We start from the raw sequence: 27954 nt of genomic DNA, 5'->3' as shown, positions 1-27954 counted from the left end.
CTGTTTTTTTTTTCTTTTTCGTTTTTTTCTGAAAGTTATGTAATTTACTGGAAAGCAGACATATGATATCTCAGTAACATGCAGATCCTGATTGGCTGACATGCATCTTACGTCACATGAGTCGTATATAAGCCCACAATGTCGTGGCAAAAGAATACAGCAAAATAATTCAAGAAAACAAGACACATCTCTTATAAACTATCCAGCAGAAAAACTGTTTGCTGTTTGGAACACAGATTTCCTCAGGTTTGACTTTTTCACATTCACATTTACATTCCCAGAACAGAGCCTAGATTATTATTTATTTTAGTTATTAAGAATGTAGCCTGTGTTTTATGTTGTGCATGTGTGTCTCACAGCATGTGTGTCTTATAGGCAGATTAGTGATTGTAAAATGCTCAATGTGGAACCGCTGAATGTGCTTTAATGCATTAGACAGTAATGTTGGAGGATACGCCTCATCTATGCAGCCCTCTTGATAATCTCTGTGCTTGGTTAAGAAACATTATGTTCAAGAACCTAACTTTCAAAACTTTTGCTTATCTCATCATGCGCTACAAAAAAAGAGGAAGTCAAATACAGTTGTTTCTACATTAACTCCATTTTAAGAAATGCAGGTTCTTTCCAAGCATTATTTAAGCATTGCATTTCAACCCAAGGTCCATACCAGCCTGATCTCATTGTTAATACGTAGGTAATAGTATGTAATTTTCAAAGATAGTTTGTATAGATATGGACGTATGATATGAAACGTATGACCCACATAGCAACATTGTTTCGGCCCAGATCTGGCCCACATCTGGCACACGTGGAAAGATGATCTGGCCCTCATGCAGTGTGGAATGACGGCCCTTGGGCGGACCGCTCCTGTTTGCCAGATCTGGGCCACAAGCAGGCCATAGCAATGCCACATGTCAGCCAAGAGCAAAGAAATAAACCAGAACTGGACCTTATCTGAGCCACAAAACCTGTGTATATTAAATATGGAGTCACCTCAGCCTTAATAAGCCTGTTAACAAGCATAATCACTGAACAGAACAGAAAAAGAGACGAGCAGAAACACAAGAACTACGACTGACTTCAGACACAGTTTTAGATGAAATCAACTGAAGATAAAGACATTAAATCTGTGAAGATCTCAGCAGAGGAGGATTATACAACTCCACAAACAGTATTACCAGCTTCACTTATTACTAACCCGACTGACTTTATTTCTGTCAGACGTGTACACAAGTTTTATTGAGAATTAACAGAGGTTTAACTCTAATGTGTTTCATTTGAAGTCAGCATAACAGTGATTAGTGTTTCCATTAGTTGGGCTCTTAACTCTTATTATATCTATTGTCTTTTTCTGGCTGCAGTGACAGTGTGTTTGTTAAAGACATTTGCAGCAGCAAAGAAAGCTAAAGTGAAATGAGATCAGGTGATGATTGTTTCCTGTTGATGGATTTACAATCATCATGCAAGACTTATCCACTGATATTTTTTTGTATATAACAGTTGTGTTGTACCATTAATATATTCACATCACAAACCCTATGTGAGATCCCTGTGTGAGAGGGTTTGGACGTTTTTCGGATTTCCAAATTCGGGGAACAGACACCGTCTCTATATGATGATAGCTAGGTGAAAGAGGCTCTATGTGATGGGATTTATCTGACCTTGGTGACGCGAGGCCGCTAGCAGACGGTCGGTTTAGCCAGTCTGTCTGCTTCCTGACCTGAGCCCCAGATTGTCATGTTTGAACTCTAAGACTATGTGCCATATTACTAGAGAGAAGAGCAGCACCATCCCAGGAGGGATGAATACCATCTCTTTTCAACAGGTCAGGTTTGCCCCAAAAACTTTTCCAATTGTCTATGAATTCTATATTATTACACGGACACCACTTAGACAGCCAGCCATTCAGTGAACACAATCTACTAACTATCTCATCACTCCTGCGAACAGGAAGGGGGCCAGAGCAAATTACAGTGCCTAACTGTCTCCTTGCATTTATCACATATAAATCCTATATTGCTGACAGAGAAGGCTATGCTAAACATGTGACATGAAGTGCAGGTGACAACAACAGGACAAGACATTACTCACCGTGTTTGTTGAGTGATTCTTACTCACCTGAGCTTTTTATGAACTCAAAGGCGCGAGCGCGCGAGAGAAAATAAATAATAAATAGCTGAGCGCACGGGTGGCGCGTTAACAGCCTAGCGAATTACTCGCGTGATGTGCAAGTACAGTAGTAACGGAAGCTAGCGATGTCAGGTTAATCCGAGATGTTGGGTAAGCTGTATTTAGTAGTATAAACAACTAGAAATTATAGTAAATGATGGTTCAAAACAGAGAGAAATACGAAGCTATACGAAGCTTACAGCACCGAAGCAAACAAACTCACACAGCAGGCAGCGAGGCAGACAGGAGCAGCATTTAGTGCAGTTTCGCATCTTGATGCAAGATTCTCTGAAAACTTTAATACATTTTACTTAGGGTGACGATACGTCTTCTTTTTCCCTGACATGTCCTCTTTTTTAACCTAAAAATTGCATCCAGCCGGGATTTCTAGATCACCCAAAATGTCTGTGATTCTGCTTTTGCTTTCTACAGTCACCATTCCTTATGTTTACATGCACAACTTTTGTTTCATTAAGACTGAATTCATTCTGATTGATGAATCTGAATGTAGTGTTTACATGAACGCTAAACAAGTGATTGGGTTGATGTGCGTTTTTGCATTGCTTTAGGTCCCGCCTTCTCACACGCCACCATTGGTCGGTCATGTACGTAACACTAAACATTGGTCAAACTACATGTTGTAACAAAAAAGCAAGCTTCATTTTTTTTATGTTTTAAATACTGCTGTTGACGCCTGACTGGATGACTTTTCTGATCTTCTCTCATCAATGTTCCTGAGCAACTGAAGAACCTTACAAAAAAAAATTACCATATTCCAAGGTAATTTACATTTACATTTAATCATTTAGCAGACACTTTTATCCAAATTGACTTACAAATGAGAAGAGCAATATAAGCAATCAAACTAACAGTAGGACATTCATACTCAGTTACAGTACATGTAGCAACGTTTATATATATATAAACCTAGAGATTGGCATGGTTTTATTTCAGTTAGCCTAATAGCTAGTTTGATTTGCATTGAGAGATGATCTTATGGAAAGTACCCCATGCCAATCTCTAGGTATGGTGAAGGCTATGTGATGATGTGGGGCTATTTTAATTCCAAAGGCCAAGGGAACTTTATCAGGATGCATAGTATCCTATTTTTTTTTTTTTTTTAAATACTTAAAAATAAAAATCTGCCTGCCTCTATGGGAATTTAACATAGGGGTGTACTCACTTATGCACCATGTATTTTAAGGAAGAACATTTATTTTTTTTTACGATACATTATTCATTCACAAAGAAAATTGGTGTCCTTAAAGGTTGGATTTTTCCTAATTTTTTAAATTAAGGCATTAAGTTCAATTTCCAAAATATGATTTTTTATTCCTCTTTTTAGTCAACTTTAGCATGGGTGTATTCACTTATGCATTGCACTGTATATATATATATATATATATATATATATATATATATATATATATATATATATATATATATATATATATATATATATATATATATATATATATATATTACTTACAAAAAAATTGGGATATGCGATTTTCGGGTGAAATTTCAGAATGCCCCTAAAATGCAACCTTTACACGTGAACTTAATTTTGCATTTCTACTTAAATGCCCTACTTTCATGATATAATATCACTTTTTGTAAAATTTTCTATAAATTTCATACGAAACGAAAGTCGAATATCCCTAACCTTTTGTGAGTAGTGTATAGAATAGATATAGAATAGTAAGTGTTAATGGGTCAAGTGTTAACAAAAGAGATGCGTCTTCAGCAGTTTCTTGACAATGGCTCAAACATTAGCAGCTCGGTTTGAGTTAGGCAGGTCATGCCACCAGCTTGGAACAGTCAAGGTAAAGTCAATAGTAGTGATATTGTGTCTTTTTGGGATGGCACCACAAGGCGCCGTTCACTTGCAGAATGCAAGCCTCTGGATGGCAAGAGGTTTTTTTTTTTTTAAATATTTCAAGGGATTAAATGTATTATTCTTTTTTTTTTAATAAATTCACTGATTAATTCCTTCATTCATTATTTTCAAATGGTTTGCAATCTAGCAGAACATTCCAAGGACACCAGGGTAAAATCTGTACATATTCCTCTTGGAGTGATTGGAGATTTTGTGAAATACTGTTCTCGTTGTCTTTCATCATCCGTTCTTCACTAGATCTACTAGATCATCTGAAGGATTTGACTGAATCAAAATGCTGCTCATCATTGAAGCTCTTCTTCTCATTCTAGCTGCTCTAGGACAGGTAAGCTTGTGTTCTAGTTTGAATATTACAGACATGAATACTGATGATGTGATCAATATGATTCATGTTTTTTGCAGGATCACAGAGCTGCTGCTGCTGCTGCTGTTGAAGGACAGATATATCCATTAGATATGGCACCGAATTCAGTTGATGATCAATATATGGCCTGTGGTAAAAAAATGGCATATTTGGTGAGGAATAAATATCTAAAGAAGGAAATCAATAACTCAGCTGAATTTGAAAAGGCTTGGCAAGAAGGTGAAAATAATGCCAGAGCCCCAGAAGATAAATTGACAAAGAATCATTCTATTGCCTTGTATGTGTACACTAACCTTAATTCTAGCATATATAGCAATTTTGAGATGGCTGTTTATAATGGTAAACAAAACTACAGAAACCGGACATTCAAATGGTATTCACTTCAATTTTTGATAACAGATGCAATACAGATATTGACTAAAAAACAAAAGAAATGCAAGTCAACATATCGTGGTACAAAAGCTGAATTTTATAAGAATGTCACAGGCGCAGAGATTCGTTTCGGCTCGTTTGCTTCGTCCTCTCTTGATCGTAAAGTAGCACAGGGTTTTGGAACTAAATCTTGTTTTGAAATCAAAACTTGCAACGGTGTTAATGTGATCAAATACTCCAAGTATCCTGAACAGAAAGAGGTGCTGATTCCTCCATATGAGACGTTTAAAGTCACTGCTGTCAAGACAAGAAAAGACCAGAAAAATCTCTGGTGTGAGACTGTGTACAAGTTGGAAAGCTCTGGAAAAAGAAGTGAGCTGAATTGTTCAGTGGCTTTCCAGAAAGCACCTATATTTACATGCGGATGCTCAAAGGCAACGGGCGAATGCACAATGTATGGAATATCACGGTAAAGCTACTCTGAAACTACAATCTGTATTGTATAAATAAATATCTAAAAGTGCTATATACATAAAATGACAATGTCTCCAAGCAATCAGTACGAGGGCTTTTTCTAGGGTGGAACAAAACTGACAGGATAACAATTGAGCGAACTCAATCCCACTGAAGGAGAAATTCACATTAGGCAGAAAATTGGTCAAAATTTGTATTCCCTGTTATTTGATCCCATGATCTTGGCATTACTAAAGCCTTGCTGTACCGCTTGAACTAAAGTAATACTTCAAAATGTATGCTGAGTGCTTTGAATTTACATCCTTACATTGTTTACTTCACTTCCACACTTAATTACCCACTTTTTTTTTTTTATTCTTCGAAAATAATTTGATTATGTAATTGTGACGTAAATGATTTAAAGATCTGTATTGATTTCTGTTTTTTTTTCTATTACTGTAATCTTATGTTGTGTGCTGTATTGTCTTAGTAAGTAAGTTAGATATAAGCGAATGATAATGTTGTGTAGCAGTTTCCATTGCTTTTGCTTTGCTTGAATAACATATGTTGAATTTGTGCTATAGTCAGATGGAGATTATTCAATAAACACAATAAATGCTCATTTTTATTATAACTTGGTCTCCTGAATCATGCTCTGTCTGCATCAGTTAGTTGGAAAGAGTTAAGCTTGTTCACACTGTATGATTTTGGTCAATATTTGGGCAACTTTTGTGAATCCTAAACGATTATTTTCATCCTAGGCAAAAATCTCAAGTCTTCCATCACTAGTTTGACATGTTCGCCGAAAGCTGATTAATGACCATTGTGATCAAGTTTTGCCTTCGACGAAATTCTGGCAGTGTCAGAAGTTTTGAGACACAGTCCTGCAGTGTGACTTCTTTGACAAACATCACATCAAAAACCAATAGGAGCACAGAATCTGAAGACGCAACTTTAACGAGACAACAACAAAACACCACTTGCTCCATAAATAGATAAACTAAAATATTGTTTCAATAAAAGCCATTTATTTACTGTAGTTGTTAAAAAAAGTATTAAGCCCATGAGAATGAACAAACAACACAACAAAGTCAGCAAAAACAATATCAATAAACAAAGCAATAAACACATATCTTATCCTTAAGAGTTGAATTACAGTATTAGAGGCCATTCACCAAAGATGCATTGACATATATTGTATCTGTACATTTTCTTATTATTCTGCTCTCTTTGCCACTGACAGGCAGAACTGTACGATAACATGTTACGAAATTTGGCAGTTATAAGGGCAGTTTCTGAAAAATAATCTAACCAAATTTATTAGTCACTCAAACTCACTAGCGCCACCAACAGGTCATATTTTATTTCATTTTTAGCTAACAATTTTTTTTTGAATAAACGGTTTAACCACATTTAACCCTCCTGTTACCCTCAAATCTACCAACATTTCTTACCCAGCAATTTAAACCTCCAGAATGTGACAGTTCTTGTGTTTCTGCTTGTCTCTTTTTCTGTTCTCTTCTTTCCTTCAGTGATTCTGCTTGTTAATACAGTGCAGTCACCCTGTCCCATGTGCAGAAAAACACCCCCAAAGCATGATGCTACCACCCCCATGCTTCACAGTAGGGATGGTGTTCTTGGGATGGTACTCATCATTCTTCTTCCTCCAAACACGTTTAGTGGAATTATGACCAAAAAGTTCTATTTTGGTCTCATCTGACCACATGACTTTCTCCCATGACTCCTCTGGATCATCCAAATGGTCATTGGCAAACTTAAGACAGGCCTTGACATGTGCTGGTTTAAGCAGGGGAACCTTCCGTGCCATGTATGATTTCAAACCATGACGTCTTAGTGTATTACCAACAGTAACCTTGGAAACGGTGGTCCCAGCTCTTTTCAGGTCATTGACCAGCTCCTCCCGTGTAGTTCTGGGCTGATTTCTCACCTTTCTTAGGATCATTGAGACCCCACGAGGTGAGATCTTGCATGGAGCCCCAGTCCGAGGGAGATTGACAGTCATGTTTAGCTTCTTCCATTTTCTAATGATTGCTCCAACAGTGGACCTTTTTTCACCAAGCTGCTTGGCAATTTCCCCGTAGCCCTTTCCAGCCTTGTGGAGGTGTACAATTTTGTCTCTAGTGTCTTTGGACAGCTCTTTGGTCTTGGCCATGTTAGTAGTTGGATTCTTACTGATTGTATGGGGTGGACAGGTGTCTTTATGCAGCTAACGACCTCAAACAGGTGCATCTAATTTAGGATAATTAATGGAGTGGAGGTGGACATTTTAAAGGCAGACTAACAGGTCTTTGAGGGTCAGAATTCTAGCTGATAGACAGGTGTTCAAATACTTATTTGCAGGTGTATCATACAAATAAATAGTTAAAAAATCATATATTGTGATTTCTGGATTTTTTTTTTTAGATTATGTCTCTCACAGTGGACATGCACCTACGATGACAATTTCAGACCCCTCCATGATTTCCAAGTGGGAGAACTTGCAAAATAGCAGGGTGTTCAAATACTTATTTTCCTCACTGTATATATATATTTATGCATTTGGCAGATGCTTACATTGCATTTCAAGGTACACATTTACATTCTTATCAGTTCTTGCTTTCCCTGAGAATCGAACCCGTGACTTTGGTGTTGCAAGTGCCAACGCTCTACTGTTTGAGCTTCAGGAAAGCTGTATTCCTGTTTCTTGGTGTGAACGGGCCTTAATACTGTTATTTATCACAATATGACATGTATAAAACATAAATAACACAAAAACAAACACTAATGACACTCGTCTTCAACCACTACAGATAAATAATTACAGCAGCATAATACGTATTGAGATTCATATGCTGATTCTTGACGTTTGTGTGTGTATCTAAAGTTTTTTTCTTTTTTTATGAAATAATTAATTAAATTCAGAATGTTTGATATCTGACAAGAAAGCATTGCTGCTGAAAATCTATTAATAACAAGCAACAACTTTTGATCACATTAGTCAATTTTCCTTTATGATGATGAGTGATGTATCACCTGACCATCTTTGTTAGCTAATAGTGACCTACCACATTCAGCAGAGTTATTAGAATGTCAATAGTGCATTACTCATTTGTTGCTGTGTAGTTATTCATTAATGAAGGAACAGTATTCAAAAGTCTTACCATTCACAGTATATTCCAGTAGGCTACTTTCTTGAAAACAACAAATATTACCCAGAATTCATTGTTTTCTACGGTATCTACGGTTCATTGATCTCAGTACAGTGTTAATGAAAAATGATATGTTACGGTCAGAATTTGGCCTTTTTTTTACAGCAAGGTTTTACAGTGTAAATATTTGTACATATTTGCTGATGACAGCAACAATCCTCCATTCATTCCAGGTGAACAAAGAGCATCTTATGAAGAGTGTGAGAAATAAACCATGTACATAAAACATGCACACTGATGCAATTACAGAATAGATGAATAATATCTATTCATTTATTCTGTATCCATACCGAGAACACACATAAAATACACATAGAACAAACTATACAAAAACAGTGTTTGCACAGGAAGAGTATGTGATGGATGATGCTGATGAACACACTCCCCTCCAGTATATAAAAAGATGAACCATTCTTTCTTTTTTTTTTCTCTCCTCTGGTGTATGTTCCGTTTCGTGTTTTCATGTTGATAATTTTATATTTGTTAACTTGTGTTTCTTTATATCTAATAAAAAAAAAAAATATATATATATATATATATATCCTATATAAAAAAATAAAAAAAAATAAAAAGATGAACCAGGGCTCCGCTCAACAACACAATATCCAGACGTTGACATTGAACTACTGAACTGGTTCGTGTCACAAAAATACAAAACTTTGTAATAATTAATTCTGTATATTTCTGTTTCAGTATTCAGAGAAACAATGGCGGCCTGGACTGTCTACCTGTCTCTCTGTCTTCTCATAGCTTTGACTGCTTCAGGTAAGAGCATTATTCCACGTTTCACATCATTACTGTTATTTTAACATGAACTATAGCACACCTGGGACTCTGTAATGACTAATCAGAAGAATGATCTAATAGAGTATGTGCACTAAAGTAAACCTGAGTTTGTTTCTTAATTATTATGATAACATTTAGACAATAAAACAACAACAATTATATCAGCTAACGTTATTGATTCTTATGAATGTATTTTATATTTGTATTTGTTGACAATAAACAAATACGCATGTTAAATCTATAGTATATTTATTATTTCCCAAGCCCTGAAAGGGCGAAGGCCCTATTGTTTGCGTTAGGATTATTTGTTATTATTATTTTTTTCTACTTCTCGGGCACTTTTGGGGCCCTTAACATGCTCGAAAACTCTTGAAACTTTGCACACAGGTCAGATACCCGCGGCCATCAGGGCCGGACTGAAGCTGGTACCCGGGCGTGGCAGGGGGGCTTGACAGCGCCCCCTTGAACGGGGTCCGAAAACTTGGTCCATATATCAAACACGCTTGGATGAATTAATATGAAACTCGGTACACATATAGATCTCATCGGGCCGAACAACTTCCGCACTCTAAGTTATTAGGAAGTCGGCTATTATGGGTTGTTTGAAAAACGCATGCTGTGGAATTTATCTCAAACGGTTTTGCTATGGCGAGGGATTAAAGTAATGTCAAAAAAGGAAACACTAAAAGCCTCATATCTTCTAAAAATATAATTAAACACCATTTATTTCTATATAAAATTATACAAATATCAGAACAAAACCCATTTTATTCTTTTTTTTTTCAATTTAAGAATTGTTTTGTTTAAAAACAGCCAGAATGTTTTATTTTTGTCCAAAAAATAAATAAATCATGTTATTTATAGTGCTATACTGCCCTCTTGTGTTCAAAATCAGGTAGGCCTATTGTATCTATATAAAAATAAACTAGGTATGTGGATGATTTTTTTCCGTCGATATTGGAACACAAGTGAAGTACAAAGCCTATAATAAAGAATTTAGCATCCAAATACATGGCAAATGTTGAAACATTTTGATTCTAATGAGAGGGTTACGTGAGACCAACACTGCTTACTTTCGTTCTTATTTTTACATTACATTTAAAGATTTGTTGTGGAATATTTTGAGTGTATCATCAAATCAGAATAAGGCAAGACAAGTAATATTTTCTGTCTCGTCAAGTGAGGTTGCTTAACTCTATCATATGTTATAAAATAAATAAAAACTCCATATTTGTAATTTTTATAATCAGTATGTTGTTAACTGGGTTTCTTTTTTGTGTGCTGCACTCATTTGTTTACATTTCTCCTGGAGAAGCTGCACGAGCCTCAGCAGCGCAACCTTGTTACCATTGATCAGTAATACATTTATTATCAACTGTTGATTGCAACTTAAAATGAATGTAATAAAATTAGAATAATCTCTCGTTTTAGTGATTCCCAAGTTATTTTTTTGTCATTGACGTTCTAATCAGGCTACTCTGGTCGGGCAAGCTAAATTCTCTTTCAGGTAGGCCTATTGTATTTATATATAAATATATATTAGGGATGTGACTGTGGGAAAATTTTCCCACCGGTTAATCGACGTGTGACACCGCTGGGGGCTTTTAAATCACTAACTTAAAGTAAGATACAGACGTCTGCACAGACTTTAAAGGTCCCATTCCATGGATTATTTTATTATTTTATAATGTTTCCTGGGGTGCCCTTATAATGTTAGTATGTTTTCTAGATTTTTTTTTTAATATAATTTAGAAATAAAAGGCATATTTCCTAGCCTGATTCCATCCCCTGATCTGAACGCTCTGTTTGAAGGGGCGTGTCTGCTGTGAGACTTCAGCGTAAACGCCCTCTGCTGTGATTGGCTGACATGCTTGCATATGAAATATCTGGCATTACATGTAGAACTATCTGGAAAACTTTTACTATTACAGCTATTATACGTTTTTACTATTACAGCTATCGGGATTAACGAATCGTGAGAAGTTTTTTAAGTATTTAGATATATTTCAATCACATAAAAGGTTGCAGTGATGAGCATTGAGCAGATGACAGCCTGCTGATCGCGTGAATGAAGATCTTATCATTGCAATGCAGTTTCTGCACTCTCACTAATGATTTCACCAATGCAAACATGAGGTATATAAATACAGTAAGAGCTTCGTTGTGCAGTGTAACAGCGTCATTGATTTCATAAAGAGTTTTGGCAAGTGTCCAGATAAACTCGCGCTGTGTGATTGACAGCTTGGGCGATTGGAAAGGGATTGTTCTTTGATCGCTTTCTGTATATATTAATCACAGTTTAAGTAAGATTATTTTCATCCTACTAAGAGAAACGATGTGAAGTTGATCGCTACTTCCATAGTAAATCACTACTTACCGCTTGCTGGAATATAGTTGAAATTGCCCCCTTCGTCAGTAAGAGACGCTGAGAGAAGCCTGCTTGATACTGTATTATCCCAGGTTAGAAAAACAGTCCGTGGTGAAATGGACAGAGCAAACTAACAACTTCGAATTAAACTTTTGCGGTATCCGATTAACGTTAGATAAACATCAACCACGTCTGTTGACATTTCGCCATCAATACGCCTGTATTCCTGTGGGCGGAGGTTAGTCAAAAAACGGTTTTACTGACGTCATTAAAGAAAGAAGTAGAGGGGTGTAGTCCAATCCAGCCATTTTCAATGAATTCCTATGGAAGTAGGAATGAACTAAAAAACGTTCGCTCTGTTCTGCTCGTTCCTCGCTGTGGGCGCACACAGTTATGAATGCCTGTTTAGCCATGAGCTTTTAGTTTAATTTTAAAATTAACGCCATTTTTGGGGGCGGATTGCTTGAATTTATTTTACAAAAGCACAATGTTGTGTTTTATTGCGAGTGTACATAAATATAAGTGAACACTTTGCAGTTTGAATGATGTCCTGAATGAACAAAATTACAGAGTATGTTTTTATGTCTACTGTTAAATCACACACATATTCCAGCATTGCAAACTTGACATCGCCGCCTGTTCATTATAGCCTTAATAAAATATAATAATAAAATAGTCAACCTAACATATAAAAATTACACTGCTCTGTTTAAATAGTCAGTAGTACAATTCGTACATCCACAGTAAGCAGAGCTCCACTGTGATTTTTCCAAGCACATTTTTGCACGTGTGAAGAGGATGATTTTTTCCGTCGATATTGGAACACGAGTGAAGTACAAAGCCTATAATAAAGAATAGTTTAGCATACAAATACATTGATTGCAAATGTTGAGGGTAATGTCAGCCCAACACTGCTTACTTTCGTTTTTATTTTTACATTAAATTTAAAGGATTTGTTGTGGAATATTTTGAGTGTATCATAAAATCAGAATAAGGTAAGTCAAGTAATATTTTCTGTCTTTTATATATATATATGTATGAGGCCGATCTCATGGATATAAATATTGTGAGTCGAATGAACCTCATTGGTTGTTCCGAAGTTGAACGAAAGTTTTGGAACAACATGAGGGTGACTTGGAAGAACTTTTTGGAGAACTAACCCTCCAAGTAAATTCTATAATCGCTGGTACGTTTACCTTGAAGGTCGTCCCAAGACCCAGTGTGAGGAGCAGAGAGACAGTTCTCACCTGCCTGGAGCTTTCATCCCTCAGTGTAATGAGGAGGGTCAGTACAGGCCTCGGCAGTGCTGGTCGTCCACAGGTTACTGCTGGTGTGTGGACAGTAAGGGGCAGGAGATACTGGGAACCCGAACTCCACCTGGAACCCCGCCAATAAACTGTGTCAAGCCTGGTAAGCATGTCTACCTGAACTTGAAGTTTTTTGTAGAAAATTGTCATAGTCCTCTCTCAATAGGTCACTTGTCCCATTTTAAATAACTATTTCTAATGTTTTTTTACTAATTAATTGTCTTGGGATCTGATATAGAGAGGTAGCAAATGCTTTTTTGTTTTTTGGGGTCAGTTTTAAAGTTCTTAAAATACGTCTCTTCTGCTCATGAAGGCTGCATTTATTTGATCAAAAATACAGTAAAAACTGTAATATTGTTAAATATTATTACACTTTAAAATAACTGTTTTATGTTATTAGGGCCCAAGCCCTGAAAGGGCGAAGGCCCTATTGTTTTCCTTAGGATTCTTTATTATTATTTTTCTTTCAACCTTTCGGGCACTTTTGGGGCCCTTAACATGCTCAAAAACTCTTGAAACTTTGCACTCAGAACCCGCGGCCATTAATATGAAACTCAGTACACATATAGATCTCATCGGGCCAAACAACTTTCCCTTTGTCAAGTTTTACGCCATCCCAACAGGAAGTCGGCTATTATGGGTTGTTTGGAAAACGCTTGCTGTGGAATTTGAAATACCCCTTCTAGGAAATTCATCCAATCGCCACCAAACTCGGTCAACATTAAGACATTGAGGATGCTAAATTGCGGACAGATTTTTGATATCTCGAACGCTTTGGCAGTGGCGAGGAAACTAATTTATGGCGAATAAGGGACACAGGAAGTGTATTATAACTTCAGCGTACATTAACTGATCTTGGTGAAACTTCAAGCAGTGTGTTCATTGTAAGAGGCCAATCACATGGATGCAACTATTGTGAGTCAAATTAATAGCGCCACCAACGGGCAGCAGGAAGTGTGTCACTTTCAAAATGCTTTTGACAAAAGTGTGTGTGTGGGGGGGGGGGGGGTTAGTTTTACATACAGTAACAAAAATCAAGACGTTTATTGTTCTCATCGAGCCGGACAACTTTCTAATTTACAGTCATTAGCTCCGACCACCAAACTTTTTCAACATGATGAAAATACATTAAAGATGCTAAATTGTGAATGGATATTAAACATCTCAAACGGTTTTGCTATAGAGAGGGATTAAAATAATGTCCAAAAAGGAAACACTAAAAGCCTCATATCTTCTAAAAATGTAATTATACACCATTTATTTCTATATAAATGTATACAAATTAGGGCTGCACGCAAGGCCGGACTTACCATTGGGCTTGACTGGGCTCAAGCCCATGGGCCCCGCCCAATAGGGGGCCCCGCCGGTTTACGTTTGATTTTTTTCAATAATATGTCAGTCATTTAATTTTTCATTTAAAGTTTGTTGATTGGTCTAGCATTGTTACCTGGCCCTGCCCTGCAATGAAAAATGTAATTTAATTAGCTAAATTAAATGTCAGTCATCTTGAGGTTTGCTGATTGGTTATTGGCAGTTACTTAGAGCCTCGTTTACTGCCGAACCGTTGAAAAAACCTGTCTGCATTAGACAGTAGCCGCGTTTCCATTAGGCCTACCCTTCAAATTGCGCAAATTGAAAATGCGAATTGAAAATATGCACAATGGAAACACGTCAATTTCGCAAAAACTCCCGTTTATCGCAAAAAAATTTTTTTACGCTCGCATGAGGTGGTTTTTCAGGCAATTCGAAAAAGGAATATTTCGCTAAACTGCAATGGAAACAGTTTTTGCGCATTACAGTCACCTGACTTAGAAGACGCGGTGTGTTTGAGGTCCATGTATAGCTACGCAAATAATAATAATTTTATATTATTTAATTATAATATCTAATAGGCTATATTTAGCAGACGCTTTTATGCAAAAAAGGAACAAAGCTGTGTGGAGCGCGCACTGCATGACACGGAGGCGCGGGCGCGCCGCGAACACTTGCATTTTCCAACATTGGAAACAACTTAAAATACTCTATCATTTCTGGTCATACAGTAAATAATAATACATTATTCTCAACTACTTTTATTTGTGTAAACTCACAATAACAAGAAAACGTGTTTTTGTAAAATAAAAGAAAACAACCAGACGCACTTTCTTGATCTCCGTAAACTGGAGCGCGAGAACTGAAACAAAATAGCCTATGTAGGCTAAAGCTTGAAATGTCCACTTTAAAACGAACAAATTCGAATCGAAAGCGAATAATTTCTGATTAATCTGTATGAAAGGAGCATTTCTCTCTGAAAGCGCATCTGCTTAACAGCGGAGATGGAGATGTGATTTTAGCCAAAACAATAGTTTTTTAATAGGCTAATATTAATGGCTCTTCTCATCCAGCACTGCGGGAAAAACACCAATTCCAGGTTCTAATTTGGCCTTAGAAAACCAGTAAAATCGACATGTTTTCCATATTAATTTGTGAATATTTTAAATGTTTAATAAAGGGGCAAAAAGTCATAAACAGAAATCTGAAAATTCGTCGATATTTACTTTTTTGCGCAGCAGTTGGTGTAGCCAGTTCAAATTAAAATGTTGGTGTTCAACTTTGCGTTTTAAAAAGACAACAACCGTTCATTTTTCGTTTTTCAATTACGGGTTAAAAAAGGAAAAACGAATGGACACAAAAGTAGCCTACATGGATCGTATGGACAGAATATGAGACAGAGTTCTTTATTAAATTCATAAAAGAAACAATAATTAGCCTATAGGAATACTGGATTCTAAATCTCAAAGAAATGCCACAATCAAAACATAATGTTTTCCAGGTAAATAAGTGTTTTATTCTCATTCTGACCAAGACATTTGTGCATTGCAATAAACATGATCACTTTGAACTTTTTTAATCATTATTTATTTATTGGAAAAAACTTTTTCAAGCATCAATCAGTGGTCATATAAATAAATTATTACGTTTTTTTTAACATGTAACACTGTCTATGGTACCAGTCACCTTTTGAAAGTAGCTTTGCACTTCAAATAACGATTGGATCGATTATATTGTTACACCACCAGATGGCGACAAATGACTTTTAAAAAACATTTGTCATTGAATCGTTCATTCAGGAGCTTCGTTCAAAAATGCTGATTCATCTATGAAACAAGTGTATTTGATTGAGGAATTGAATCATTCATTCAAACCCAAGTTTTTTTTAAAAATAATTCAGATTAATTAAACATTTTTAATAGACTTCAGCAATTAACATAAATTATGTTATTTTGTTTAGCCTAGTTGTTTGTTCAGAATCGTGATCTCTATTTTTATTCTCAGTTTATCCAGAATTGTGTAGCTCTAATACATAGCTTGTGTATGTATCATTTTGTTCTATTTAAAGTAATGTATAGAAGGTAGGGCCCGAAAGTGACTCAAGCCCAGGGGCCCCCACCACCCTAAGTCCTGCCCTGGCTGCACGATATTGGGAAAAAATTACATTGCGATATTTTTTCCCCCAACGATATATATTGTGATATTGAGAGCCATAAATCCAGGCTAAAGTCAATAATTACCATTCCATGATATTAATAATTTCACTAATAAGCAAGCTTCATTACAAGTGACAAAAAGGTCACTTAATATTTTATTCCAAAATTAGAACATTTCTGTAAACACAAAAGCAGAACACAGCAGCTTTACACCAACCCCCCTGATTGGTTTACAACAATATAACTTAAAATAAATAATTTTTTTATAAAACAAATTATAAGAAGCATTTTGGTTCACAATCTTTTAAGTCAACTTTTCTTAACTAAAGTGTCAAAGTAAAACAGTGTTGGTGTTGGTCATCATAATCATGAAATAAACAAAATGAAATAAAACTTTAATATATTTTGTATTAAATCTTCTAAACAGATTAGAGAACATACTTCTGTAAACAGAAAAGCCGAACACGTTTAAACAGCAGCTTTACAACACCAACCCCCCGATTGGTTCATAACATAACTTAAAATAAATATAATTTTTATTAAAAAAACTTATAAGCATTTTGGTTGACAATCTTTTGTTTTTAAGTCAACTTTTCTTAGCAAAAGTGCCAAAGTAAAACAGTGTTGGTCATCATCATAATCATGGCTAAACAAAATGAAATTAAACTTCTAAACTGAGTATTCTTTTGCATGATCATGATCATGCATGCTTATGTATGCTGTATGCTTTGCTTACTCAAGGTTTTTAGCTAAGAACACAAGTCTATCAACCTTTGCAGGCTTAAGACAGGTTCGTTGGCAAGTGACGATGTTGCCACTAGTACTGAAAAGTCTCTCCGACGGCGAGCTTGTCTCAGGAATACACAGGTATTTGCGGGCAAGTCTGGCGAGACGAGGAAAGCTTAGTTTGTGTACTTTCCACCATGCAAGTGGATCCTCCTCTTTGTCTATTGGAGGTGTTAGCAGGTAGGTGTTTAACTCTGCTTCCAAAGCATCCTTTAGGGTCAGAGAGGAATCACCCTTTGCTGCAGTTTCACTCTGTTTAAAGAAGCTTCCCAATGACTTCTTTGCTTTCTTTGCCTGGGGTGCACTGGTAACGTTGGGCTCCATGTCAGTGCTGCAGCTTGATTTCTCCTGGCATTCCATCATCTCTGATGCCACTCTGGCCTTAACTTGAGTCTTGTCTGCACTGATGAAGTCCATCTTGAACCGGGGGTCCAAAAAAGATGCCATATCTAGCAGCTTCTGAGTATCATCATCTTCGTATTTCTCGTTGAGGTAGTCCAGCATCTTCTTCTTTATGTTCTTGGTCAGGTCTGTGTCTTCCTCTCGCATTTCCAGTAGTGAAGTGTTGAAGAGCTGAAGAACTGGCTTTACAAAGGAGACACTGACGTATTCATCCCCTGAAAGTGCATCAGTGAAATCCAGCATTGGGCCCAGTGACTTGCTTACAGATTCCAGGACATCTATATCTTGCCAGGTTGGAATTAGATGCCGCAACTTCTTGTCTGCAGACAAGACCTGAGTTAAAGCCTGCTGCTGCTCTAATATCCTGCTGATCATCATCTGTCTGGAACCCCATCTTGTTTGGCATTCTGAGATGAGACAATGTGATGGTAGATTGAGCTCCTTCTGGACTTTTGCCAGGGCATCGCTGGCCTTCCAGCTGTGAGAGAAGTGGCTCACCAGCTTCTTGCAGACTCCTACAGCACGATCAATGCGGCCATCCTTTTTCACTGCATTTTCTAAGCGGAGAAAACAAAAAAAAAAACATTGCAAACTTTAATCATTGAAGCACAGTTTTAATTTAAACAATAAATGAATAGCTCTTTTCCAAAACGCGATAAACGATAATAATAATTTCCTTGTTTAAAATGTACTGCAAGATGCAGTTTCTTTTCAAACCCCAATATGCGCCGAACCTATTTTTAGCCTAAACGCGATAAATCCTCTCGACTAATCAGAATTCGGTGAACGTTCTACGCAATCCTCTCTCTCTCTCTCTCTCTCTCTCTCTCTCTCTCTCTCTCTCTCTCTCTCTCTCGGTGCTAATGCAGTGACGCGTTCATGTAAACGGCACCTAAAAGCTGTCACAAAGAACCAGCAAAAGTATAAATATGTCAAATATTCTTCCATATTTTTGTAAAATATTGCAATGAGACATTTTAATTTTTTATTAATAAACAAGTGTTTTCTGTGTGGGCTGCAAAGATGAAGTTACTATACGATACTGACTCGCGATCTTCGCAGTAGTGAACGCGCCAGAGAGAAATGCACATTTCATACGAATTACATAGTTTTATTTTGTTTTGAATGGTTCTATTTAAAAGTAGAGATTTCTGTAGATAATAGATATATTTCTATTTTTTTAGGTGTGTGAGGCGAGTAGGCTACCTTATACGCTGGGTTTCGGTTCATGGATGATAGTTTAAGTTCCAGTTCAGGCGCTGTCGTGATCAATTGTCTGCTATATTTACTTTTTATTTATTAAAAGGAAATTGGATAACGAAACACTGATTGAAATTAAGATACAATTAATACAAAACGAAATTCGCTTTAAAGAAAGGCTTTGTGATTTCTGTTTGAGGTCTCTGTGAAGGTTTTAAATCAGTCTTAGTGCTGCTTTCAGAGCGCTCGCGTCCGTAATGGAGAACTGATACGTAACATTGTGTTTTCCTCATAAATGCGAACACGAAAAATAAAAGCCTTTAAAAAAATTACAAATAATTTTTTTTTTTCATTTTTGGAAAAAAATGGATGGATTTATAGCGTTTTGAAAAAGAAAAACAACAATATAGTTGTTTGATTTAATAATCATTATTCAACATGTTCAGACTGAGCAAAAAAAAAAAAAACACAAAAAAACACACACATTTTAACAGGATAAATTGAATATTCACAAAATGTGTGGGTCTAGGTAATAATGTAATTTTCCTGAAAACTACTGAAATGGATTTATCGCGTTTTGGAAAAGAGCTCCTCAAATGTGCTCAAACTCAAAACTATTTTTTGCCACTGATTCAATAATAACTTGTTTAAAATTAAATGTTTTGTGTCTGTATTTTTTCTTACGTTTTAAAGCTCAACACATGCAACACATTCATTTTACAAGTTTTGTTCAGGACATGTTATTAAGTAAAACAGCTGAGTACAAATGTATATTTATTTAGGATAAAGATCATGGTCATTACTCACCAACTGCAAGATGCAGTCTGTGGCCGAAGCACTGTAGTCTGGTCCACTTGTTCAGATCGACAGCTTTTACCATGTTCGCTGCATTATCTGTTGTTATACAGACTTGACGTGTCTCGTCTAAGCCCCAAGCGGTCACCGCTTCTCTCAGGGCCTCTGCGATATTCTCGGCTGAAAAATGCCGTCTGCAAACAGCGACTTTTTAGCTCGAAGTCCTCTGTGATGAAATGGACCGTCAGACTTATGTAGGGCTCCGTTGTCCTGCTGGACCACAAGTCTGTTGTAGTTGCATAGTATTCCACGTGCGACAGTTCTGCTTCAATCTTAGATTTGCATTTTTCATACAGCTCTTTTATCGCAACTTGGGAAAAATATGTGCGGGATGGTATAACATACCGCCTGTCAAGCGTTCGGATCATTTTCTTAAATCCCTCTTTGGCGACGGTATTTAATGGCAACATATCTTTAGCAATATGAAACATTATTGCGTCTGTTATTTCTTTCTGTCGTTGAGAGCCTTTCTGGTAAGGTGTTGCACTGGCAAAGGCATCGCAAATATTTGGTTGTTTTGGTTGACATCCAGATTTGACTTTGTATTCGTCATAAAGAGCTTTGTGGTGCCGTTTTAAGTGATCAGACAAATTGGTGGTGTTTCCTTTTTTTGTGGCCACAACTTTACGACACTCCATGCAAAGTACCTCTTTTTGGTCGACATCCTCCTTTTTGTAGCCGAAATAGTCCCAAATAGATGATTTCGACTTTCTGTTTGGTACGAATAAATAATTTTTTTGCGGCGGATCCTCTTCGTCGCGCATTTTTAGCAGTGATGTTGGCTGTGAGCAGTGAGCAGCAGCTGCACAGCGAACCAATCACTGTCCAGGCACGCGGAACGTGCATGTCACCCCAGCAACAAGCCATACAACAAACTCGTGTTTACTGTGTGCTACCCTGGTGGTGCTACTACAAACCTTAACATCGCATGTTCCGGCGATGTGACTATCGCTCACGCGCACATCGCGATGTCGATGTTAAAACAGAATATCGTTCAGCCCTAATACAAATATCACAACTAAACCCATTTTATTCTTTTTTATTTATTTAAGAATTATTTATTATTTATTTATATAATTTAACTTATTATTTATAAGTTTGAAAACAGTAAAGTAAAAAAAAAAAAAAAATCAAGTCATACATAGTGCTATACTGCCCTATTGTGTTCAAAATCAGGTATGGCCTATTGTATCTATATAAAAATATACTAGGTATGAGACAGAGAAAATATTTTACAACCGATTAATCGACGTGTGACACCGCTGGGGGCTTTTGAATCGCTAACTTAAAAACGAAAGTAAAATATGTTCGTCTGCACAGACATTGATAATGATGCGGAGCAGAGCGAGCGTTTTCAATTAATTCCTATGGAAGTAGGAATGAACTAAAAAACACTAAAAACACTAAGAACTAAAAACGTCCTCGCCGTGGACGCGCACCGTAATGAATGCCCGTGCAGCCATGAGAATTTTTGTTTAATTTTAAAATTAGTGCCTTTCGGGAGGCGGATTGCTTGAATTTATTTTACAAACGCACAATGTTGTGTTTTATTGCGAGTGTACACAAATATAAGTGAACACTTTGCAGTTTGAAAAATGTCCTGTATGAACAAAATGACGGACTATGTTTTTATGTGTCCACTGTTCAATCGCGCCCGCGCCACACACACACACACATTCCAGAATAGCAATCTTGACATCGCAGCCTGTTCATTATAGCTTTAATAAAATGTAATAATAAAATAGTCAACCTAACATATAAAAATTACACTGCTCTGTTTAAATAGTCAGAAGTACAATTTGAACCATTCACAGTAAGCACCGCTCCACTGTGATGTTTCCAAGCTAATTTTTGTGCGTGTGAAGAGGATGATTTTCTCCGTCGATATTGGAAAGTGAGTGAAGTACAAAGCCTATGATAAAGAATAGTTTAGCATCCAAATACATTGCAGATGTTGAAACATTTTGATTCTAATGAAAGAGTTACGTGAGCCCTACACTGACCAATTGACCAAGTGATAGTGTCATAACCATGACAAGTTTGACAACCAGTGTGGACCTGCCAAAAAACAGTTTCAACAGATTATTATTATTTTATTTTTTTTATGAGTTTTACATGAATTCAGTGCATATCAATAAATATTTTTGGAGATACACAAGACAGATGCTACTGTAGGAAGAGAAGCATCAGAGGCTATTATAGAATAGTTTCAAAAGGGTTTAAAATGGTATGTGGCAATGCCATGTCTGATTGTACATGTAGGTGAAGACGACACATCGAACTCAGAGGCAGGCAGTGGATTGACACCATGGGATTCTGGCCAGCCTAGGCCATCAGCAGGTGTGTGCATGTTTCTCATATGAAATACTGCTGTAATAGTTACTCTCATACACTGTATTTAATACACAGTATTATACACAGTATATTTTGCATACTTGAATTTAGGCAATTCTGCAATAATTATTAAATGTTTTCCTTAATGTTATGTTGTTGTTGTTTTTTATGGATGGTGCAAAACGTTGGTATGGTGTTGGGAGGGTGGAGCCATAAGAAACATCATGATGTGAAAAGACATTTAAGATTTTGCACTAATCAAATAAGTATTTTTTGAAGGATCAATTTTCATGGGAAATTGCGTATACATCACTCGCCTGTGTCAGGTTTTTGCAGGTTAAAGATGAGGAGACAGGATTTCAATACATCTGGTTTATTCCCAAACACAGATTACATGCACACTCAACACAAACCTTGACACTACAACGACCGACCATGACTGAAGGAACACACAGGGCTTAAATACACAAGGAAACAGATCAGGGAAATAAGACACAGCTGGGGCAAAACAAACGAGATAACTAAATGAGGTGATTAACAGGGCACAGGTGAGACAGGTGAATTAAAAACAATGACAACACAGTCCAAACACAACGGAAACGTGACAGTACTCCCCCCCTCCCCGAAGGCGCATCCTCGCGCCATATAACATCCAAAGGGGTGGGAGGGTGGGCGCCCTGGAGGCAGATGAAGGCGTGGTTGCACAGGACAGGGAGCCTCCAGGGCGGAGCTGGCTGCTCAGGGAACCAGGGCAGAACAGGCTGTGGGCGTGGCCACGACAGAGCTGTCGGACCCTCGAGCGTCCATGGCGGTGAAGACACTTCAGGTGACCAAGGCGGTGAGGACCCTTTGGGTGGCCATGGCAGAGAAGACCCTTCGGGCGGCCATGGCGGTGAAGACCCTTCAGGTGACCAAGGCGGTGACGACCCTTTGGGTGGCCATGGCGGTGAGGACCCTTCGGACGGCCATGGCGAAGAGGACTTATAGCCCCCCCCAAAAAAATTTCCTAGGGGAAATTCTCAGGTTTTGACACTGGGCTGGATGAGGCAGGGGGCGAAAGTGGCTCTGGGCTGGACAGGACCAGTGACGAAGGCGGCTCTGGGCTGGACAGGACCAGCCGCGACGAGGGCTCTGAGCTGGACAGGACCAGCGGTGAAAACGCCTTTGGGAAGACTGGTTCTGGCTCTTGCTCGAAGACTGGCTCTGGCTCTTGCTCGACAGGGCAGCCGACTTCATGACTCGGAACTAGACTCGAAACTAGACTCGGGACTGGACTCGGAACTGGATCTGGCCTCTCTGGGCCAACAACTGTCTCAGGCTCGGCGGGCATGACGCGAACTGCCTTGGCTTCGGCAGATCTGGCGTGAAGTGCGGGCTCGGCTGGACTCGGAACTGGACTCGGAACTGGACTCGGAACTGGATCTGGCCTCTCTGGACCAACAACTGTCTTAGGCTCGGCGGGCATGACGCGAACTGCCTTGGCTTCGGCAGATCTGGCGTGAAGTGCGGGCTCGGCTGGACTCAGAACTGGACTCGGAACTGGATCTGGCCTCTCTAGGCCAACAACTGTCTCAGGCTCGGCGGGCATGACGCAAACTGCCTTGGCTTCGGCAGATCTGATGTGAAGTGCGGGCTCGGCTGGACTCAGAACTGGACTCGGAACTGGATCTGGCCTCTCTACGCCAACAACTGGCTCAGGCTCGGCGGGTATGACGCTCTCAATCTCAGGCGCGGCGGGCATGACGCAAACTGCCTTTGCTTCGGCAGATCTGGCGTGAAGTGCGGGCTCGGCTGGACTGGCGTGAAGTGCAGGCTCGGCTGGACTGGCGTGAATTGCAGGCTCGGCTGGACTGGCGTGAAGTGCAGGCTCGGCTGGACTGGCGTGATGCAACAGATTGCGGCTATCCCGAGCCAAAGCCGCGATCTGTCCAGTGAGCTCCCAGCTCATGATGTGGTCGGTCGTTCTGTCAGGGTTTTGCAGGTTGAAGACGAGGAGACAGGATTTCAATACATCTGGTTTATTCCCAAACACAGATTACATGCACACTCAACACAAACCTTGACACTACAACGACCGACCAAAACTGAAGGAACACACAGGGCTTAAATACACAAGGAAACAGATCAGGGAAATAAGACACAGCTGGGGCAAAACAAATGAGATAACTAAATGAGGCACAGGTGAGACAGGTGAATTAAAGACAATGACAACACAGTCCAAACACAACGGAAACGTGACAGCCTGTGCGTGTCTCGTCATATACGTAAAGAGAGAAAAGTTGTTCTGGCTACTTTGCCATGTGTCTGGTGTGTGAGTGGCAGGGGTTAGCTTTCACATGAGCAAGAAAGGAAGAGATGGAGCAGCTAAATCTCCAACCTCTTGAGATTCACCCTGTAGACTTTGAAAAAAAAAACATTAAACAGTAAAAAAATTTGTCTTCACACCCGTTTTAAATAGAGATGCACCGATTGATCGGCTGGTGACCGGAATTGGCCGATTTTCACGTGATCAGGATTTTTATTTCTGTGCCCCTGAGAGTACGGTGCCACATTTACAATGTTCAGTGACGTTGCATAACTGCCAGATTCAAACTGTGCTTTCGCGCATTGGCTAGCGCTGAGCCAGAGTCGGACGCGTTCAGCGCTGTCATATATCAACTATGCAGTGTTTTCAATGTTTATTTTAGGTTTCAGATATTTAAATACACATAAGCACGAGTAAAACAATACATTTGGAGTTTGTAAAACACACACTGATGTCTGTGGAAGCAGCAATAACAATCTATTCAAATATAATTTGCCGACATGTGTTATTCATATCAGACAAACAGAGAGGAAGAAACTATAAAGTTTACTCTATTCTTCTCAGTTCACCGGCCACTTTCTTGCATTTATTTCGGGAGAAACTGATGAATTCACGTGCTGTAAATCCGACGGACAGGACAACATTGTGGCGCCCATCTCATGTTAAAGATCAAGATTATTTATAAAGGTTTTTAAACGACCAAACACACTCACTTACACGTATTTGAGAATCGGAATATCAGATAGGCTAGTTGATGACATGGTAAGCAAGTTTGTGAATATTTTGAATAAAAAAGAAAAGCGAAATAAAAGCGACACATCTGTCATACAGTATTATTGTGGCTGCGGTGTATCGCGTGACGCGTCGCCATGGAAACATTAAAGGGAACGTTCGCCTTGAAAAAACTCACTCTGGGGGTGGGGGTGTCAGTTAGAATATTTTAAACTTACGCGTGAAAGGGTTAAAGAAAAGATCGAAAATAAATATTTGTGTGTGCTGTAAAGTAATTAGAAAAAAATGTAATCGGTATCGGCAGGTCAAACTCAATGAAAAATCAGAAATCGGAATCGGCCTAGAAAATTGTAAACGGTGCATCTCTAGTTTTAAACAAACTCCGAACAGACGAGAGTCTGCTGGAGAAAAGAGAACGAGACAGAGCTTGTAATAAAACAAGAATCAACATCAGCTTGGCTTTAGGAGATGGAGAGAACTGAGGGATTTGAAAAGTTGTAAAAGCGAAGTGGAGATGATGGTGTTTTTATTACTCGACTGTTGAATAAGGTGTTTTATTGAACAGATGTCATATGTATCTCTCTAACAGAGTTCACTGTAAAGCATCTATTGTGAAGCGTCGCCTTCATCTGCACTGTCATGCAAAGCCGAAGCATGACCAAAACAATGTTGCATGCCTTTTTTGTTTTTTAACCGGTAAAGGGACAAAAATTACATACTGTACCTTAAAATTATTAATTTAATTAGATGAAAGGTCATTAATGCTAAAAAATGTTTCAAAAAAATAACACACAAAACTTCCCTTTAACAGCCTGTTGGGCAGGATGGTCTGCCTTTGGAAGCAGATGCTTCAAGTTTTTCTATTACTTTCAAACATGGATTGATGCAGAGGTATGATACATTCATCTTCTAATATGACATAAAAATCATATAAGTATATTCTTGGTTAAATACAACTTAAGCTCTGTAAACACCCGTGACACCTGTTAATTATTGCAGGAAAATAATTTCATCGTGTTCCTCAGTTTAAAAACAAAAATATGTTAATAGTAAATAAAATACAATGGAGCTCTAGGCTGTAAACATATATCACTGATAATAAAACATCACAATGGTATGAAAATAAAGACAACACATTTCATGTTATCATGAGAGGATAACTGAAAAACTTTATATATGTGAAGTTATATCTAATCTACATCTACAGTATAACCAGAACCTTTTCTAGAAAAGTAGTCCCACCTCTAATGGCAGATTTTAGACTTAACCAAATCAAAAAATAAACAGCACGAGTAAAAATTATTTTGATGGTAACTGAAGGCATGTCACAGATTTTGGAATATTAATTTAAAATAATATATATATTTTTATATATATATAAATAGTGGTGTTTGTTCATGTCTCTGTCTCTACAGAAATTCTGTTTGCAGTCTGATGGGAACCTTGCTTCTGTGCACAGCCTTGATGAGTACACTTTTATACAGAACCTGATTAGATCCGAAACTGCGAACTCAACTCGTGCCTGGATCGGAGGAAATGATGCTGTTCATGTATGTAATTCTTTTTTTGATCATGCTTTTTGTGCTACTGTGCATTTACAGTTACATTTACATTAAAACATTTTTCAAAATGCATAAAGATAGATGTGTTTTAATCTTTTTTGGTCCTTAGAATAGTTAGCTTAGGGCATTGGAAATCATGAGAAATCGTGAGACCACATAAGCCCTTAAGTATTTTTAACATATTCTTCACTGATACCCTGTTTGTGAAATCATTTCTGTTCATTTCTGTTTAGATTTCTGACATTTTTAAATTAAGCCATGTGAGCTGTGGACATAAACACAATGTCTTTTTTCTCTTCTGTTCACAGGAGGGAGTTTGGCTCTGGAGTGATGGATCCAGAATGAACTTTCAAATATGGTCGCCTGGAGAGCCCAATAACCTTCAAGGAGAGCACTGCCTTGGGATGAACTATGGCTGTAAGTAACTGCTGTTAATGCTCATCTAAATAGACTAAATAAACATTATTATATATATATATATATATATATATATATATATATATATATATATATATATAATACAAAAATATTTTGTTCTATCTTGCAACAGATGGTAACTGGAATGATGACATATGTTCCAGAAATAGGCCGTTTGTGTGTGTGAAGAGAATCAGCATGTGAAAAATCAATAGAAGAAACACCTTTAACTCATTTACTTTCCTTTAGAAATGTTCAATGGAGGTAATAAATGTGTTTTAAAGAAGGTTCATTTTGTTTCTTTGATTGTGTTTTGTGAATGATAAGTTAATGACTTGGTGACGCCTGTTAAACACCATTTTTTTTTATAATTTGGGTATCACTCCACAGTCTCTCTTTTTTCACACTAACACAAGTTAGAATAAGTAATTTGGCATCCTAAAATGGCACCAAGAGTTAAAACAACAACAAAAACACACACGGAGATTGCTAGAATAAATCCCAATAAATAAATAAATGAATAAACAAGTAAAATTATAATGTGAAAAAGTTAGTCACTGTGGAAGAAGTTTAATATGTTCTATATGTTTGCATTTAATTATATTTATAGAATCTTAGAAATATGATGGTAATTAGATTAATGTAGTGTTGATACATACCCTTATGAATATGTATGTGTATGACCTTGTATATGACCTGACAAAAGTTAATGTGTGACTAAGTGTATGATCGAGATCGAGAGTCTCCATTCAAGGGTATAATATGATTAATATGAGACAAATCTAAACAGTGTGTTAGTTATGGCTGAGAGATATCTTCATTTATCCTCGGGAAAACAGCCTTGGGGGAGGAACAACTATAAAGAAGGAAAGATCCCCCCACTCGTGGTCACACTCTGCAGGCTCTTTGTAATGACTGTATGACTGTTGACCTTTCCTTGCAAGAAAATAAATAACCTTAAAGACA

General features: G+C 37.7%; 1 protein-coding gene across 5 annotated transcripts; it reads left to right on the top strand.

Moving 5' to 3' along the window:
• Positions 1–156: 156 nt before the first annotated feature.
• LOC311098409 (galactose-specific lectin nattectin-like) lies at positions 157–27954 on the top strand. 5 transcript variants are annotated; one of them, XR_014609470.1, is made up of 9 exons: positions 157–246; positions 9161–9232; positions 12825–13031; positions 21901–21978; positions 25821–25900; positions 26425–26559; positions 26880–26988; positions 27122–27699; positions 27779–27946. XR_014609470.1 is itself a non-coding variant. In XM_084138592.1 (8 exons), exons 2-8 carry the CDS (start codon positions 9175–9177, stop codon positions 27190–27192), a joined length of 738 nt encoding a protein of 245 aa, XP_083994718.1. In that variant the 5' UTR covers positions 157–246; positions 9161–9174; the 3' UTR covers positions 27193–27954. The 5 variants fall into 5 exon arrangements, 3 of the variants coding, with proteins under 3 accessions (XP_083994718.1, XP_083994716.1, XP_083994717.1); XM_084138592.1 differs by having other exon boundaries at positions 27122–27954; XM_084138590.1 differs by lacking the exons at positions 9161–9232; positions 12825–13031; positions 21901–21978; ... (3 more) ...; positions 27122–27699; positions 27779–27946 and adding exons at positions 4307–4394; positions 4472–5624 and having other exon boundaries at positions 164–246.

Source organism: Abramis brama (genome assembly GCF_963993115.1).
Source record: "Abramis brama genome assembly, chromosome: 1".
NCBI classification, from domain to species: domain Eukaryota; kingdom Metazoa; phylum Chordata; class Actinopteri; order Cypriniformes; family Leuciscidae; genus Abramis; species Abramis brama.
This window is presented reverse-complemented; position numbering and strand designations above follow the sequence as displayed.